The sequence below is a fragment of the Muscardinus avellanarius genome (genome assembly GCF_963383645.1).
Source record: "Muscardinus avellanarius genome assembly, chromosome: 4".
Classification (NCBI taxonomy): Eukaryota; Metazoa; Chordata; class Mammalia; order Rodentia; family Gliridae; genus Muscardinus; species Muscardinus avellanarius.
Window position 1 is genome coordinate 52,645,989 of NC_137789.1, and position 17,527 is coordinate 52,663,515.

Here is a 17,527-nt window from a genome sequence, read left to right on the forward strand (position 1 = left end):
GCTTCTCACTATGAAAGATGAAGCTGTAGGTTTCTTTCCTGGACAAATAGACACTAACACCCTCCTTCTAACAGTTACAAATAGACACACACATTGTGCCTTTCCTTACTGTTCTTATTATGTCTATGCAAGTTCTCCTGACAGCCGATCCATGGAACGATCATGATATTTAAAAAAAAAAAAAAAAAAAAGTTGCCGGGCGTCGTGGTGCATGCTTGTAACCCCATACTTGGGAGGCTGAGACAGGAGGATCGCACAGGTTCGAAGCCAGCCTCAGCTACTTAGTGAGGCTCTCAGCAACTTAGTGAGACCCTGTTTCCAAATAAAGTATAAATAGGTCTGGGAGTATAGCCCGGAGGTAGAAAGCCTCTGGGTTCCACCCCAGTACCACCAAAAAAAAAAAAAAAGGTTTAAGCCAAGCATGGTGGTGCATTCTTGCAATCCCAGTACTTGGCAGGCTGAGACAGGAGGATTGCAGGTTCCCAGCCAGCCTCAGCAACTTGTGATGCATTCCGCAACTTAGTGAGTCTCTGTTTAAAAAAAAAAAAAAATAGGGCTGGAGAGCTCAGAGGTAGAATGCCTCTGGGTTTGATCTCCCCTTTCTGCAAAAAGAAAAATAAAATAGAGCTGGGCTGTAGCTCAGAGATAGAATGCCTTTGGGTTTCAATCACAAAAAAGAAAAGTTTAAGTAAAATAATGATCTCCTCTCATTTCCTTGTTTTCTAGATACTTCATAATTTAACCTCAAATTGAGTAAACATTGGAATGTGCCAGCTTGATTGCACCTGCCTTCAGGTTGTGTCCAGGCTAGACTGAGCGCCGCCTGCTGTGGCCGCCCTCTGGGGCTTCCCTTCGCCACCAGGCTGGCACTCCTTCCACTCCTTTCTTGGCAAGCCCCTTACTTCCTGAATCCCCACTTTCACTTTCATTACCCAGTTTCAATGAAACATAATGGTCTCTCTGGATGCTTTTCAGATGTGGCAGGTGAAACCTGTGAACTCCCTGGCACTTTTTCCTGGCTCTCCTGGGGTCTGTTACACTCCAGTGTCTGCATGCAGAAGCCTCAAGTGACCAGACAGGACATTCATTTTCTAGCACCATGTAGTGCTGGTATGGTTTCTCACTGGAAAAGTTCAAGCACTTCTTCAGAGTCCCTTCAAGTTTCATTATTCTCTGAAACCACCAGACCGAATGCTGCATGTCCTGACTTTCAACCTGGGATGATTCACTAGGTAGGGTGAGGGGTGCTTATCAGAAATAGCTTTGGCAGAACCAAGAAAAAAGTACCTCCCTCTCTGCTTTTGTTGTTGTTTTGGGTGCTGGGAATCAACCCAGCATCTCCAGCATGCTAATGACCCAGATCCTATCTTCTCTTCTTTTTTTTTTTTTTTTTTTTTTTTTTTTTTTTTTTGGTGGTACTGGGGTCCCTGGAAGCCCTTCTACCTCCGGGCTACACTCCCAGACCTATTTTTACATTTTCATTTTGGAAACAGGGTCTCCTAGCCAGCGCGCGCAGCTGGCTTCGAACCTGCGCGATCCTCCTGTCTCTGCCTCCCAAGCGGGGGGATTACAAGCGTGCGCCACCACGCCCGGCCTATCTTCTCTTCTTGAAGAAGACTTGACTAAGAAAATAGTGGGCCACATTGGTAACTGGTAAAATGCTTTGGTCAAACACTTTGGACATGTTTAACTTACTTAAAGAATCCATAAATTATAGATGAATGTAAGAAAAGAACCAGCATCTTTCTCAAACTAAATTTTTTGCTACACAAAACATACTACTTTTGTATATTTTTTTCTAAGTTTCAGTACAGTTTATGCACTAGATCAAGGGCAGGCAAACTTCTGTAAACTGCATGGTAGTAAATATTTTTCACTTTGTGGGTTAAGCATCAAAATTGAGAAAACAAATGCAGGTACTTAAATAATTCAGTTACTTATTAGAAGGAAAACATAAAAAAAATAAGTTTAACACACCCTGATGGCAAAGATTCTGTGTTGGCATTTCCAGACTGCTGCCGTACAGATTCCACACACCCATCTGGTTGCCGTAATTTGTCAAAAGAAGAACTACTTCCAGAATTAGAGGCCTCAGAGTCTAATACAATCCTAGCTTCAGATCTCAATTCTGCACTGGCAGAAGGAATACATTCACTATGTTCTGAGGAAGCCAGCATCTCCTGTATCTCTTGATTGGGAGGATCTTCGATGGTAGTGCTAGTGCAATTTGAAGTCAAGGTGGTTTCTTCAGAAGCTACTGGAATGCCCATGGCAGAAGCATTATCATTTGGTGCAAGTGAGGATGATTCTCCATTAACTAAAAAGGGAAAATTAATAAAATTACCTATGAAGTAACAGCAAAGCATCCAATTACCTAATTAATCATTTACACCTTGGTCAGAGCCTAATTCAGAATAAGCAATATACCAGGTACTGATAAACATAAATGGAGATATATTTAGCACAGCTCATATTTTAGGAATAATATGTAAATGACAAAAATTTCAGTTCATATAATCTGTTTCTCACCATCTAGAGTCCATGCTTGCCACCCCTTCAGAAAAGCAGCGCTTGAGTGGATGGATTATTGTGGCACATACCAAATCCTCACTGTGGGTGGCATATTATATTGGGCTTTTTCTTCTCATGTTTTATTAAATTTTATGTTAAGTTTAGAATGTAAAAGTTTTGTCAAGCTTGTCCAGTTTTGTTTTCCCAATAGCTAAAAAATGTCTGATATATGTAAGCAACAAATATTTGCTGAATCAATAAGTTAAAGACAAATCACAAGAAAAACCAAATATACCCATTTCAAAACTTTGGTAATAACAGAACATGAATAACTAAGAATATGAAGGGCATAATAATCCATTCAATACACCTTATCTGAATCTCTCAGTTAAAGAGGCAGTTTTGAGTTTTTACTGTATTTTGAGTTTCTTATACCTAAACACACTAAGTTTTCTGGAGAAGTTGACATGTAATAGACAAAAAAAAAAAAATCCCCCTAAACAATTAGATATCTATGTTCTGATTATAATTCAATAGTACTAGAAAACAAAACACAAGTTATTGAAGTATTTACTGAAAGCTTGGCATAATTCTCTCCAAACTTTTTAAAGATTACCCTATTTAATACTCACAAAACAATGCTATACCAACATGATTCATATTCTACTGGTGAGAAAATGGATTCTTATATCTCCACTAAAACGATAATTTCTCTATACCCATAATCAAGCTTCTTTGAGGATTTAAAAAAATAGTAACAAATGAAGAGATCAAATTATAAGGTTTAGAGGAATTAATAACAACAAAAAACTAAGAAATGCTACTGAATATGGCCAAAGAGGTATCCAAGGATATAAGAAAGAATGGTAATAAATAACCTTAGTATTCAATTCCAGAGCCAAGGGAGAGAAAAAAAATTATATATGTATACACATATATATGGTAGGAGAAAATTAATCAAAAGACCAATAAAAACAGATCAAAGTTTCATAAACTACCTGATAAGAATCAACTGGAATCTTCTTGAAAAACTGTATCTGAGGTCCCATTCTAGTTTACCTGACTTTAAACTATACTACAAAGTCATAGTAATAAAAACAGCATGGTACTGGCACAAAAACAGATACACAGACCAATGGAGCAGAATAGAAGACTCAGAAACAAATCCACACACAGCCAGTTGATTTTTGACAAAGGGGCAAAAAACATACACTGGTAAAAAGATGACCTGTTCAACAAATGGTGTTGACAAAACTGGTTAACCATATGCAGAAAAATGGAAATAAACCCCACTTTCACACCCTGCACAAGAGTCAATTCAAAATGGATCAAAGACTTGGAAATTAGACAAGAGACCTTGAGACTCTTTGAAGAGGACATAGGTTCAACACTGCAACACATAGGCACAGGCAAAAACTTTCTCAATAGGACCCCAAAGGCACAAGAAACTATAAGGTGGATCGATAAGTGGGATTGCATTAAACTGAAGAGCTTCTGTACAGCAAAAGAAGCGATCAAGAACTTTAACTGAGAGCCAACAGAATGGTTGAAGATTTTTACTACCTACTCCCCTGATAGAGGACTGATATCTACACTACACAGAGAACTCAAGAAACTCAGAACTAAGAAAACAAATAACCCAATCAAAAAATGGGCAAGGGAACTTAATAATTGACGCTTTATGAAAGAAGTTCAAATGGCCAATAAATGAGTAAAAAAATGTTCAACATCATTAGCAATCAGAGAGATGCAAATCAAAACTACCCTGAGATTTCACCTAACTCCAACTAGAATGGCAATCATCCAAAAGACACAAAACATCAAATGCTGGTGAGGATGTGGAGAAGTGTGAACTCTACTACATTGTTGATGGGACTTCAAATTAGTGCAACCACCTTGGAAAACTACATGGAGGATCCACAGAAGAATGGGAACGAACTTACCATATGATCCAGCAATAGCACTTCTGAGTATCTACCCAAAAGAATGGAAACCAAACTACCAAACTAATGCTTTTATGTCTATGTTCATAGCTGTACAATTCCCAATTGCCAAACTATGAAACCAGCAAAGATGTCCACCAACAGATAAATGGATTACAAAGCTATGATTTATGTACACAATGGAATTTTACTCAGTCATAAAGAAGAACACGATTACATCATTTACAGGGAAATGGATGGAACTGGAGAACATTATACTAAGTGAGATTGGTCAGTCACAAAAGATAAAAAATTAGATGCTCTCCCTAATATGCGAAAGTTAAGGAGAAAATGGATCATAGGAGGAACTCTAGATGAAGAAGGGGATACTTTAGATGAGCAAATAAGGTGACCTGAGGGGACGGGAGGGAGGAAGAGGGAAATTCTCTAATGTTCATGATGTACATTTACAAACATATCAAAGTCAATCACTAAGCCAAACATGAGAAGGAGGGAGGGGGAGGGAATAGGGTTAGAATTGGGTAAGGGCTAATTGGGTAATGTGTGCATGTATGCCTCCACCATCTTGTACTCCATTAAGATGTATGACTACAATGCACCAATAAAAAGCTAAAAAATAAAAAAAAACAAAAAATAAAAAATAAATAAAGCCTCCCCATAGAAAGAATATAAAGTAGGGCTGAGAATGTAGCTTGGAGGTAGAATGCTCCAGGGTTCCATCCCCAGTAACTGGAAAACAACAAAAAAAAGATCAATACAAGGATCCACTCCAATTTATTATAGTGATTATATTTGACAATGCATTAAAGACTAGAAAAAGGTATAATATTGCAAAGAAAATGGTAAAACTCATCTGTAAAAGAGATTATTTAGAACAAGAAAATCAGGCAAATGGGAGAACATGTGTGAGAAGAGATTATGTTTCCAGACAGAAGGCCAGAGATCAACTCAGGGGTCAGGCTCACATTCACCAACTCACTTTTATGAGAACTGAGGGTTCTACAAGAACTACCTTGATCCTCTTTGAGAGCACGCACTTGAGTTACAGTCCTCTTACTAGGTCCCATCACTTAAGGGTCCCTCCAGCTCTCACCCTGCCATATCTAGACAACAGCAGCAAATAGGACAGTAAAACACAGTAAATTATACACAGAATATGCACACCCCACCCTTACCCCACCACAAATCCAACAACAAAAACTGATTTTTAAGTCCTTAATTTAAAAAGAAATGCCATTTTGTAACAGCATCTTGGAAAGACAGAGATAACCCACTCCTTGAAAAAATACCTGAATTCATCCTCCTAGTAAGGGATGAACAATTATTAAAAAAAGGCATGAGCTAAGTGGTTGCTATCAATAGATAAGGTTCCAGAAGTCTTTGTAAATAGGCCAATGGAATGATGGTAGTTGGATTGCTTTGTCAGATATCACAATAATCAAAAGAGGTGAAAACCTTGGAGGGATAGTATTTGAATGCTATCATACTATAAGAGATGAACATTATCCCTTTGAGACACTATAAAAACCATTTTTATGATAGTGAACAAGAAAGTACAAAACACAAGAAAGAACAATAGAGTTGAGGGCCACAGAGCTGGATGTCAGCTATACTATTTCTGCTTCCTAGCTGTGACCTGCCTGTACTTCAGTTTCTTAATCAGAGATCTGTGGTGTTTAGAACAGGTACAGCACAAATGTTAACTATTACCATTAGTGTTATTCAGATTGCCCTAGATGTCCTTGTAATTATTATGAATGCTATGAGAGTTAGTTTTGATGCAGCTTTCATTTCTAGTTCTTCCAGTATTTGTTTTATTTTTATCTTGAAATTTCAGGAAAGGAGGCCGGGCGTGGTGGTGCACCCTTGTAATCCCTGCACTTGGGAGGCAGAGACAGGAGGATGGAGCAGGTTCGAAGCCAGCCTTGCTGGCTTAAGAGACCCTGTTTCCAAATAAAACTATAAAAAAATAGGTCTGGGAGTTTACCTGGAGGCTTCCAGGAACCCCAGTACCACCAAAAAAAAAAAAAAAAAAAAAAAAAAAAAAAAAAAAAAAAAAAAGAAAAAAGAAAAAAGAAAAAAAGAAATTTCAGGAAAGGATAAGTAAGAAATAAAAAAGCAAAGCAAATATATTCTCAATGAACAGTCTAATATATATTTTGTCAAGCTGGAGTGTAAATATGAGATTCTACAATGAGGAGTCTACAGTTAATTTCTTCCCTTTTTTACATACATCAACATCTGAATATACCCCAATGCTAAAACACTAATGGTCAGTAGGTACTTTCACCAAAATAGCTAAATAATTTAGAAATAAGATCTAAATCCTCAAATTCTATATACTTTAAATGGAGGATGATAATAAGTAAGTAATAAAAGCCTTTCTGAAATAAGCATTCAACATTTTCATCTTAGGCTTTTCAGGTATCAAGAACAAACTTAATAAATGGCCCTGCTATCTAATTACTGTAAGAAAGAATAGACTTGGTTCAACTATTCTGAACCCAAAGAGAGTCCCATACCTAAATTGCTGGGGGTCCTGCTAAGCTGCTGAGGCTTACCTGGAACCTGTGATACTCCAGTCTCAGCCTCCCAAGCACTGGGATTACACAATGGCACCATCATTCCTGGCTTATATTGTTTTACTTATATAACATTTTTGTTCCTTAGGATATTTATTATACTGCTTAAAATATAATTTTTTTAAATGGGTATATAGTTAGGTTTTTTTCCTCATGTTCTTTAGAAGAGGTAACTATTTGATAACAAACTTAAATTTTCTTTAGGCTAAAAAGCACTAGATTCCTGCCTGAAACATCTTTTTTTTCTGATTTTATTTATTTATTTATTTATTTATTTATTTATTTATTTATTTATTTATTGTGGGTCTGGGGATGGAACCCAGAGGTATTTGACCTCCAAGCTATACCCCCTGCCCAAATTTTTATTCTTTATTTTGAAACAGGGTCTCACTGAGTTGCGAAGGGCCTAAGTAGCTGAGGCTGTCCAAGAACCGCAATCCTCCTGTCTCAGCCTCCCAAATGCTGGGATTACAAGCGTGCGCCACCATGCCCGGCTTTTCTGTTATATTTAAAACAGATAGTCTTTATATAGCTATTTCCTCAGACTACATTTTTAAAATTGCAAAACTTAATTTTTAAATTAACCCATAAGCAACCTAACTATTTAGAATGTGCTGTTTTGACTACATATAATATTCTTCAATAGACCCAAAAGAGATTAGAAAGAAAATCTTCTTTAGCCATTCCTTCTATAATTGAGTAGCTTACTTTAGTGAAATACCAAAGTTCTGAGAGCTATATCAACTCACAGTACATTATTTTAGCTGCATTAGATCATAAGGAAAAAAGCAGACATTGTATACTAAAAAGCAAGTGAAAGGAACCATTCTTTACTAAATCAATGAATTTACTAAAGTTTTTTCAGAAATATCTTATATCATGAATTAAATAGTACTTTGTGGCATATAATCTAAGAATCTAGCTAATATATAAGCACTTGTTTAGTAAAACGTGTTGTGATCTATAGGAAGATATTTCAAAAATATATTAATCTACAAAATTTCAAATTTAGAAAAAATTCAGGCACTAAAATTTTCTATTATATTAGATTAAGAAGATTACACAATAATCTATAGGCATAGATAAGTAAATGTAATTTAGTTTTCATTTAAACAGTGTGTCATAAATAGCCATGCTTACCGGTGTCATTAGTAGGCTCAGATGTGAGTGGTTTGGGAGCTGGTGTATTTTGGGGTCTGGCAGCAACCTGAGACGGAGATGAAGGTATGTTGTCTCCATTAACTACATATGAACAGCATGAGTTTTGGACAACGGTGTCTGTAGGTACATGATTATCTATTCCATTAGTACTTTCAACAGCCAACCTTTAAAAGGAAAAGTATGCCTTATTTCACTGGGTCAAGTACAATTAAACAACTTTTCATTAAATTTTTCATAAGTATTTACTAAATTCTTAAAGAGTGATGAAAAACATATCTGCTTTAAGTACATTAAAGTTAAAACTACTTGCAATTTTAAGTGTATTCATACTAGCAGACAAGAAAATTACTGATATACAAATATACTAAGTTCAGAAAAATTCAGGCCCTCAAAATAATGTTCAAATTGTGCATTTAAATATTTAGGCCAGAATATTAACCTATTTCAAAGAGCTCATGAAATTATATGAAATTTATAAAAACTAACTCAAAACTCATAATTTTATTGAATCTTAAGAAATAAAGTGAAAAATTTTGCAATATTTTTGAGATGATCAGAGAATGCTAACATTTTAACCCAGAATTTCCACTTATTGAATATAAATTAGCTATAAATAAATAAATAAATACTATATCTACAAAATCCAAGTAAATGGAAAGGAGTTGGAAATATGGAAGTTGCCAAGAGAGCTTTTTCAAACACAAAATACACCCTATATACACCAAACAGCCTAAATTTTAAAAAAAGAAAAGAAAAGAAAAGAAGTCAGGTCTGGTGGCAAAGGACTGTAATCCCAGTATTTAGGAGGCTGAGACAGGATGATCACAGGTTCCAAGCTAGCCCCTGCAACTTAGTGAGACCCTGCTTCAGAATAAAAAATAAAAAGGTCTAGCTGGGCATGGTGGCACACACTTGTAATCCCAGCATTGGGGAAGCTGAGACCAGAGGATCACGGTTCACGGACAGCCTCAGCTACTTAAGTGAGGCCCTCCGCAAGTTAGTGAGACCCTGTTTCAAAATAAAGAATAAGAAATAGGGCAGGAGGTGTAGCTCAGAGGTTGAATGCCCCTGGGTTCTATCCTAGACCCTCAAAATAAATAAATAAATAAATAAATAAATAAATAAATAAATAAATAAATAAATAAAATGAAAAGGTCTGGGAATATAGCTTAGAGGTGGAATGCCACTGAGTTCAATCCCCCAATTTCTGGGGTGAGGTTGGGGAGGGGAATCAGGTCATGTCCCTTCTGTGCTTAAAAGTTTACTGTATTTGAAATAAAATCTAAATTTCTTCCTATGGTCAACAAAACTTTTAAAAATTGGCCCCATTCCCCACCCCATCTATATCTCTAATGTATTTCTCTCAAAGCTTCTCCTTGGTCACCTTGCAACCAATATAACAATTTTTACTAAATATGAAAATCATGATGAAAAGGTTTCAAATGTTTATTTCAAATTATTATACACCAGACAGTATATTATAATGACTTCAAGATTATCAGAGAAGGTCAACTATAGTCTACAGTCAGAAGAATCTAGAGAACCTAAGTTAACTTTAAATAGACTCGGGGCTTTGAACTTGCTATTTCTCTGCCTGACATGCTCTTCCTCAGAATTGTGCATGGATGTTTCATTCTTGGCTATTTAAATTTTAGTCTGAATGCTTCTTTATGAGAGATAATTCCTTAATATCTCTCTTCAAAACAGGCTCCTTTCCATTACTATCACCTTATTCTGTTTCATGATTCCACAGTTCTTATTACTGTATCCATTAGTTTATTTCTTTTATAGTTTAATATCAGCCACCATAATGTAATATAGTTTCTTGGAGACTGGCCTGGTACTCTTACTGCTTGAACTACTGTCTGTCACTGAACAGGCAAGCAGTATTGATCTCTTACATGCTCCTTTCCCTTGTCACCTATAGATTTGGAAAGAGATGTGCTTAGGAAGTTTAAATAGGTAAAGTCTGAAAAAAGGCCCAAATGATTTTGCTTTATGTAGCCCTCTCTCTCCCTCCCCAGCCACCCAGATAAATCAGTGATAAAATTTATCAGTGATAAAATTTTCCTGGTAGCCGGGCGTGGTGGCACACACTTGTAATCCCCGCACTTGGGAGGCGGAGACAGGAGGATCACGCAGGTTTGAAGCCAGCCACGCTGGCTTAAGAGACCCTGTTTCCAAATTAAAAAAAAAAAAAAATTATATATGTCTGGGAGTGTAGCCCGAAGGTAGAAGGGCTTCTAGGAACCCCAGTACCACACACACAAAAAAAATTCCTGGTACTATAAAACTAACCTTTAATTCAAAATGTGTTATGATATAATAAACAATACTGGGTTTTAAGTTGGCAATAATTTAAGTTCCTTCATCCATCAAATTATATTTTTTCATTAAAATTATATTTTAAGGAATATAAAAGCAGACATATATTTTATACATTAGTACATTTAAATTAACTTAATTGTACTTTTTCCGTCATTAATTTTCTCAATATAAATTAAAATATGAATACTAAATATACTTAAGGCAAATATATATGTTCTGGAAGATGTACTTATCTGCTCAAGTGCTTTTATGAAATGGCAATTTAGAAGTCATGCTATGTTATGAAATGTGAATGCCAGGGACATTTTTAAGTGGCAGGATGACTTTTCTAAATGTAGAGCATTTATCTTCTCATGATCTATTTGAGAATGCCAAATCAGACAGCAATACGATTTGTCCACAGTACTTGACTCTATTTCCCAATAGGATATGCCTAACCACAGAGTTTTAAAAAGTCATTTTCAACAAAAGAGAATGAAGCAATAATATGTGGTACAACATATGAAACCTTGAAACACTATGCTAAGTAAAAGAAGCCAGTCACAAAAGTTACCGTATTGCATGAATCTGGCCAGAACAGAAAAATCCACAAGGAGACAAAGTAAATTACTGGATTCCAGGGGCTAGGAGAAAGGAGGAATGGGGAATGACTGCTTATATAGTTTCTTTTAGGAGGTGATAGAATGTTCTGAAATCTAATGGTGATAGGTGTTCACTCTATGAATATACTAAAATGTGTATTATACACAAGGGTAACTTTTAAGGTATGTATATTGTGCACCAAAAAAGCTTATTTAAAAAGCTATATTAATGTGCCGGGTGTGGTGATGCACGCTTGTAATCCTAGCGCTTGAAAGGCGGAGATAGGAGGATCACACAGGTTCGAAGCCAGCCTCAGCTATTTACTGAGGCTCTCAGCAACTTAGTGAGACCCTGTTTCCAAATAAATTATAAAATAGGGCTGGGGGTGTAGCCTGGAGGAAGAAAGCCCCTGGGTTCCACCCCCCCAAACCAAGTACCACAAAAAAAGCTATATTAACAAGCATTGAATAAATAATATGCTTACACATAAGCTTTTAAATTATGTGGCAAACTCCAAGGTTAAACTCTTAAACTTCATACATGGGAAACATCATGCTGCCACATATACTAAAAAATATTCTACCTGGTGGTTGTCGTTGCTGAAGGCTCTCCATTTTCATGTAAGGCATCACCATTTTGCTGTATTTCTACTGAACAAGAAAAAAAGAAAGTAGGTTTTCATGTACTTCTTGCCATTTTTTCCCTTAATTTTAAAAATACAAAAACTTAGCTTACTAGCAGATGAGCTGCAGTCTGCTAGATCTTCCTGCTCAATCACCAATCCATCAAGCACAACGGTCAATTCACCAGTTTGCACTATGCCATTTTTATTTTCCAAGGAAAGTTTTAATTGTTCTTTTACTCTTTCCACTAGAAAAAAGAATATCTTCATTTTAAAAACGTTTTACACATAAAAGTAGTTTCTAAAATCAAAACTACATTTTAGGAATTACTCGAATTCAGTACTTGACAGCTACATTTCGGAGGAATTCTTTGCATGTTTACGTGTATGTCCTTCTATACTACACCAGAATCAATTCCTTTGACACCCAGTTAAGCAACTCTTTTACCCCAATCCCACACTTTCAATATCAACTTTGCTTCTGTGCACAGTATAAACCTCAGAGAACATACAAATATATCTAAGTAAGTGCAGATATTGCCCAAACTTGGTCTTCAGCCCAAAGTCCCACAAAGGACCCTTGTGGTTGAGGCACCATCTCTTCATGAGTTAGGTGGAATAGTTACAAATTCCAGCTCTGCTTCTTATGAAGTGGACTTCAAGCTATTCAAATTCCTTTAAAGCCTCAGTTTCCTCATTACAAAAGGGATATAAGAGCTTCAAACTAAAGGGACATTCATAAGGAACAAAAGTAAAACCACACAGAGCTCTAGCACTACCTCTAATATAGTCAGTGCTGACTAAATCATCTAAGAGTTGTAATATTCATTCATTATTTCTTTTTTTTGTGTGTGTGGGTCTGGGGATGGAACCCAGGGACATTCGAACTCTGAGCCACACCCCCTGCCCTATTTTTTATTCTTTATTTTGAAACCAGGTCTCACTGAGTTGCAGAGGGCCTCACTAAGTAGTACCTGAGGCTGTCCTCGAACCGTGATCCTCCGGTCTCAGCCTCCCGAATGCTGGGATTACAAGCTTGCGACACCACGCCCAGCTTATTATTTATTTTTTATATGGAGCCAAATACTTTTCTCTCATAATTGGCACATCTAGTTCTTATTTAAACTCAAAGTGATTTTGCTTCAACTTCTGTCCCACTGTATTAATAAGTAATTAGTGGGGAGTAAGAGGAATATAAAGCCACAATTAGATGAAAAAATATGCTTTGTTTTCTTTTGAATTCATTGCATTGTAGTAAATATAGTAAAACATACTGTACATCTATAAAAATCACTAAAAGAGTAACTTTCAAATGTTCTCACCACAAAAAGTAGTATTTGAGCTGATATGCTTACAAATAATATTCCATTTCATTTGTAAATCACAAAACTATGTACCTTATAAACCTACATAAAATATTAATATATATAAACTTAATATAAAATATTAAGAACTCATCAGTAATTATTTTAATATTCAAAATGAGGTCAATTACTTCAATATGATCTTCAGTGGCTTTCTGAAGCTGTAGAAATCATAGAACATTTTGCATCATAAGGTTCTTACCTTTGGGCTTTTCTATATTTAACAAAATTGAAATTTCCCTCCACTTACCATATGTCCAGTAAAAACAGAAAAGACAAAACAAAAATCTAGAACTCCTAGTAACTGGATTGGAATTCTTCACAAAACAATTTAGAAACCCTATAATAAAATCAGACCTTACAAAAGACCTACCCTAGCCGGGCGTGGTGGCGCACGCTTGTAATCCCCGCGCTTGGGAGGCGGAGACAGGAGGATAGCGCAGGTTCGAAGCCAGCCGCGCGCGCTGGCTTAGGAGACCCTGTTTCCAAATAAAAATGGAAAAATAGGTCTGGGAGTGTAGCCTGGAGGTAGAAGGGCTTCCAGGAACCCCAGTACCACCAAAAGACCTACCCTATTTGTACTCATTAAAAACACATTTCCACTACTAATCAAAAACAACAATAAAAGTAAATTGGGCAAAATACAAAAGTACAATAATTAAGATCTACAAGAACAGGAATCTCAATTTTAATAACATGTGAAGAAAACTCCATTAAGTGTCTTGAATTTGTAAAATGTGCCTCTCTTTTCTAAAATCTTTAGCTGTTTGAACAGGTTCCTGAAGAATAAAAAACTTCTTAATGTAGAACTCTAGTAAATGTTCTGCCTTAGATTATCCATAATTATGTGCATTCTCATTCTTGAAATATGGATTTGTTAGACACACATATTTTATATTAATAACTGTCTCTCAACTTTTTGAAGATACTTGTTCCACTATATTCTCCTAGTATTGCAAATTCTATAATTCTAATTTATAAATCTTTGCAAATAGCCTGGTTTTCTCCATGACTCCTTTTAAAATCTACCTTGGGTGTTATGCATTCCTCTACAGTACACCCAGGCATGACTTTCTTTGCTATCTTGGTTGGGGTAATATGGATCTATGAATTCATGGTCTTAATTATTGTTCAGAATTTTGCAACTATTATCTCTTAAAATATCTCCTCTACTCTTACCTCTATTCTTGGGTCGGCACCTACATTCAAATCTTGCCAACCTTTGTAAATGAAGTGTACCAAAAAAGATTGTCCTACTTTTATAATAAAGTTTTATTTGGACATAGCCATGCTCATTCATGTCTATGGCTGCTTTCACTCTATAATGGCAGAAATGAATCAGAGCAACAGACCCCTAAGCCTGCAAAGCCTATATCTACAATCTAGCTCTTTCTAGAAAACGAAATCTAGCTCTTTCTGCCAACCCCTACTTATAGTGGTTTGTTCTCCAATTTTTTGTAATTTGTCATTTGAGATGAGAGTTCATTCTGACTTAGTTTATGAGTAATCTTTAGGTGTTAATATTGTCACGCATTGTTTGTAACTCTGCCAGTGAACTGAAGGTACCCCTAAAGAGTCTAGACAAGAAATCTACTCAGCTTCCTATCTGGCTGAAAGCCAAGAGCTCGGTATCCTGCAAGCTGCTATAAGCATGGCCCACTATTCTAATTCTAGTTTGTGGTTTTCTTTAGCCACCCTTTATTTAAAGGAAAGGCCTCTGTCATTTTCCAAAATTATAAGTAGCACAAAGATTTGTACTACTTAGGACCTAGTTGTGCTACTCTGTCTTGTTTTCAAGATTCTTAGTATTTTATTATTCTTATTTAAGTGGCTTTTACATAAATATCTTTTATATAAAAGATAAATACCTAAGAGCACCATTAATAATAAAAAAGTTACTTTAAGGGATAGCAAATGTAAAAAAAAATGTCTAGAATAAGAGAAAACTAGACAATATCTGCTATGGTTTAAATGTGCACCTAAATTTGTATGTTAAAATTTAATCACAAATATGATACTACTAAGAGGCAGGGCTTTAAGAAAAGGATTATGTCAAGGAGTTCTTGTGGACTGGACTGGGGCTCTTATAAAAGGATTTGAAGGGGTGGGTTCACCTTTCTATTCCTTCCATCATATCAGGGCACATAATTCCTCCCCTCCAGAGGATGCAGCAACAGTACAGCACATTGGAAGCAAGGACCAGACATCACCAGATACCAAACTTACCAGGCACCTTGTTTTAGACTCCCATAAACTTCAACTATGACAAAGAAATTTCTACTGGTAAACTACCTCGTCTCAGATATTTCTTTATACTAGCACAAATAGACTATGACAGTATATATAGGGAGAATTTCATCCTTATAAAATTTATTCAGTTATATGTAGTTATAACTTTTTCATATTTTATATGTAAAATTACTCATTATACCTCCACCCCATTCCAACCTCCACCCCACTCCAAAAAGAATTTAGGGTCAGTCTTTAAGTTTATGTTGAAAGATAAAAAGCAGTTAATAAAAAGTTAGATTCTAATAAGATGTAGACAAAAATAATGAGTATACCCAGAGTGCTTATATCACTGTCAAGACAAAAGAAAGGGGGGGGATGGGTGTGCTAGATAAGAACATAAAATATAGTGGGACAAATTCATCCAGGTTGATAAAAATGAACACAACTGGGAGAGCTGCGTAGCAATATGAGGAAACTAATGTAGGTGTACTTTTATATACCATTCTTGATAAAAAAAATGTTCATATACATTAGAAGTTAAATATAAAAGTACACTAAACAAACATGCAATTATAAAAAATACCAAGGAAGTGATTATTGACAAGACTGCTTTCAGTAAAGGAGACTTAACAAAGCATAAAGAAAAGATAATGAGAAGACCAGCTGAACAGAGTAGTTAGGATACTAAGACATAAGTAGAAAATAGGACTCTGTAGGGTAACAGCAGGAGTTAGATTTGATCTTTAGCAAGTAATTTTCAAACTGGTTTGAGGAACCAGATTCTACAGAAATTAATTCACAAACTGTTAGAGTAACATGTGTGTGTGTGTGTGCATGTGCTTGCTTATGTGGGTCAATGCTATTGCATGTTTTTATATATAGTAAAATCTTATATAGAATATAATTCCATATAAGATTTGAATAAGCACGTTTATCTATTAAAAGTTTCTAAGCTAGGCACAGTAGCACATGTCTATAATCCTATCTAATTGGGATGTTAAGGCAGGAAGATTACAAGTTCAAGGCCAGGCTAGGCAGCTTAATAAGACCCTGCCTCAAAATTAAAATTTAAGAAGGTCTGGGGGTGTAGCTCAGTGATAGAATCCTCCGGGTTCATTCTCCAGGACTGTAAAAAATAAATTTATAAATAAAATTTTTACATTTGGTCTGTTAATTATGGAAGACACTGAAATAACACCAATTAATTTGTTTGCAGTTTACAATTCTTATGTTATCTCAGATTTTCACAATAACTTCCGCACTATGTCCCACTATGTCCAAACCATGTCCTTTCACACTTTAAAACTATACTAGGATACCATGACTCTAACAAAGATTTCTTCTGGTTCCAGTCACCTCCTTCATACTGTCATTTTTTTTTTATACCACAACTTTTCATTTTTGTGGGTTCTAGGGATGGAACCCAGGGACTTGTGGGAGCACTCTACTATTAAGTTACATCCTCAGCCTTTTTTATTTTAGTCTGAGGCAGGGTCTCACTAAATTACCCAGGCTAGTCTCAAACGTTTGAGTCTGTTGCCTGAGCCTCCTGAGTAGGTGGGATTACAGGCCCACATTCTGTAAGTGGCTTGTCAGAAACCATATTGAACTATGCAGGCATGTTAGGTTCAAGGTTCCTCTGGAAGAGCTAGACTGGCTTTCACCGCTCTCCTCTTTTCTCTTTGTCAGAAAACCTGAACTTTCAGTCATTCTTTCTCTAAGGGATTCCTCTCTTTACTCCTTCAAAGTCAATTCTCTGTAAATGGTGAGGAAGACAGACACACTCTATAACATCTCTTAACTGGAAGTTTCTATGCAATACAAAGACAGTTAATTCAAGGTACGAATTGTCAAACAAATTCTGGGCACCACACCAGCAACAGGATACCTTTTTTTTAAATCAATAATAATTTTCCCCCTCTAGACCAGTGAGCAAATTCTGATTTAAAGAGGAGGACAGAAGTTGGGAGTGGTGGCGCATGCTTGTAATCCCAGTACTTGGGAGGCTGAGACAGGAGAATCACAGGTTTATGGCCAGCCACAGCTATTTAGTGAGGCCCTGCACAACTTAGTGAGACCCTGTTTCAAAATAAAGAATGAAAAATAGGGCTGGGGGTTTAACCCAGAGGTAAAATGCCCCTGGGTTCTATCTCCAGTACTGACAAAAAAAGAAGTAAATAAATGAATAGGAAGGAAGATAGA

General features: G+C 36.1%; 1 protein-coding gene across 3 annotated transcripts in view; it reads right to left on the reverse strand.

Moving 5' to 3' along the window:
* WWP1 (WW domain containing E3 ubiquitin protein ligase 1) overlaps positions 1-17,527 on the reverse strand; it is a gene marked incomplete at both ends in the record, with an annotated part of 78,400 nt that overhangs the window by 43,215 nt on the left and 17,658 nt on the right. For 2 of the 3 annotated variants that reach the window (XM_080694547.1, XM_080694548.1), the window contains 4 exons: positions 1,978-2,317; positions 8,177-8,361; positions 11,691-11,757; positions 11,843-11,977. In XM_080694547.1, the coding sequence (XP_080550673.1) occupies positions 1,978-2,317; positions 8,177-8,361; positions 11,691-11,757; positions 11,843-11,977 (727 nt within the window). Of the gene's footprint in view, positions 1-1,977; positions 2,345-8,176; positions 8,362-11,690; positions 11,758-11,842; positions 11,978-17,527 lie in introns of all 3 variants that reach the window. The other variant, XM_080694546.1, reaches the window with a different exon arrangement.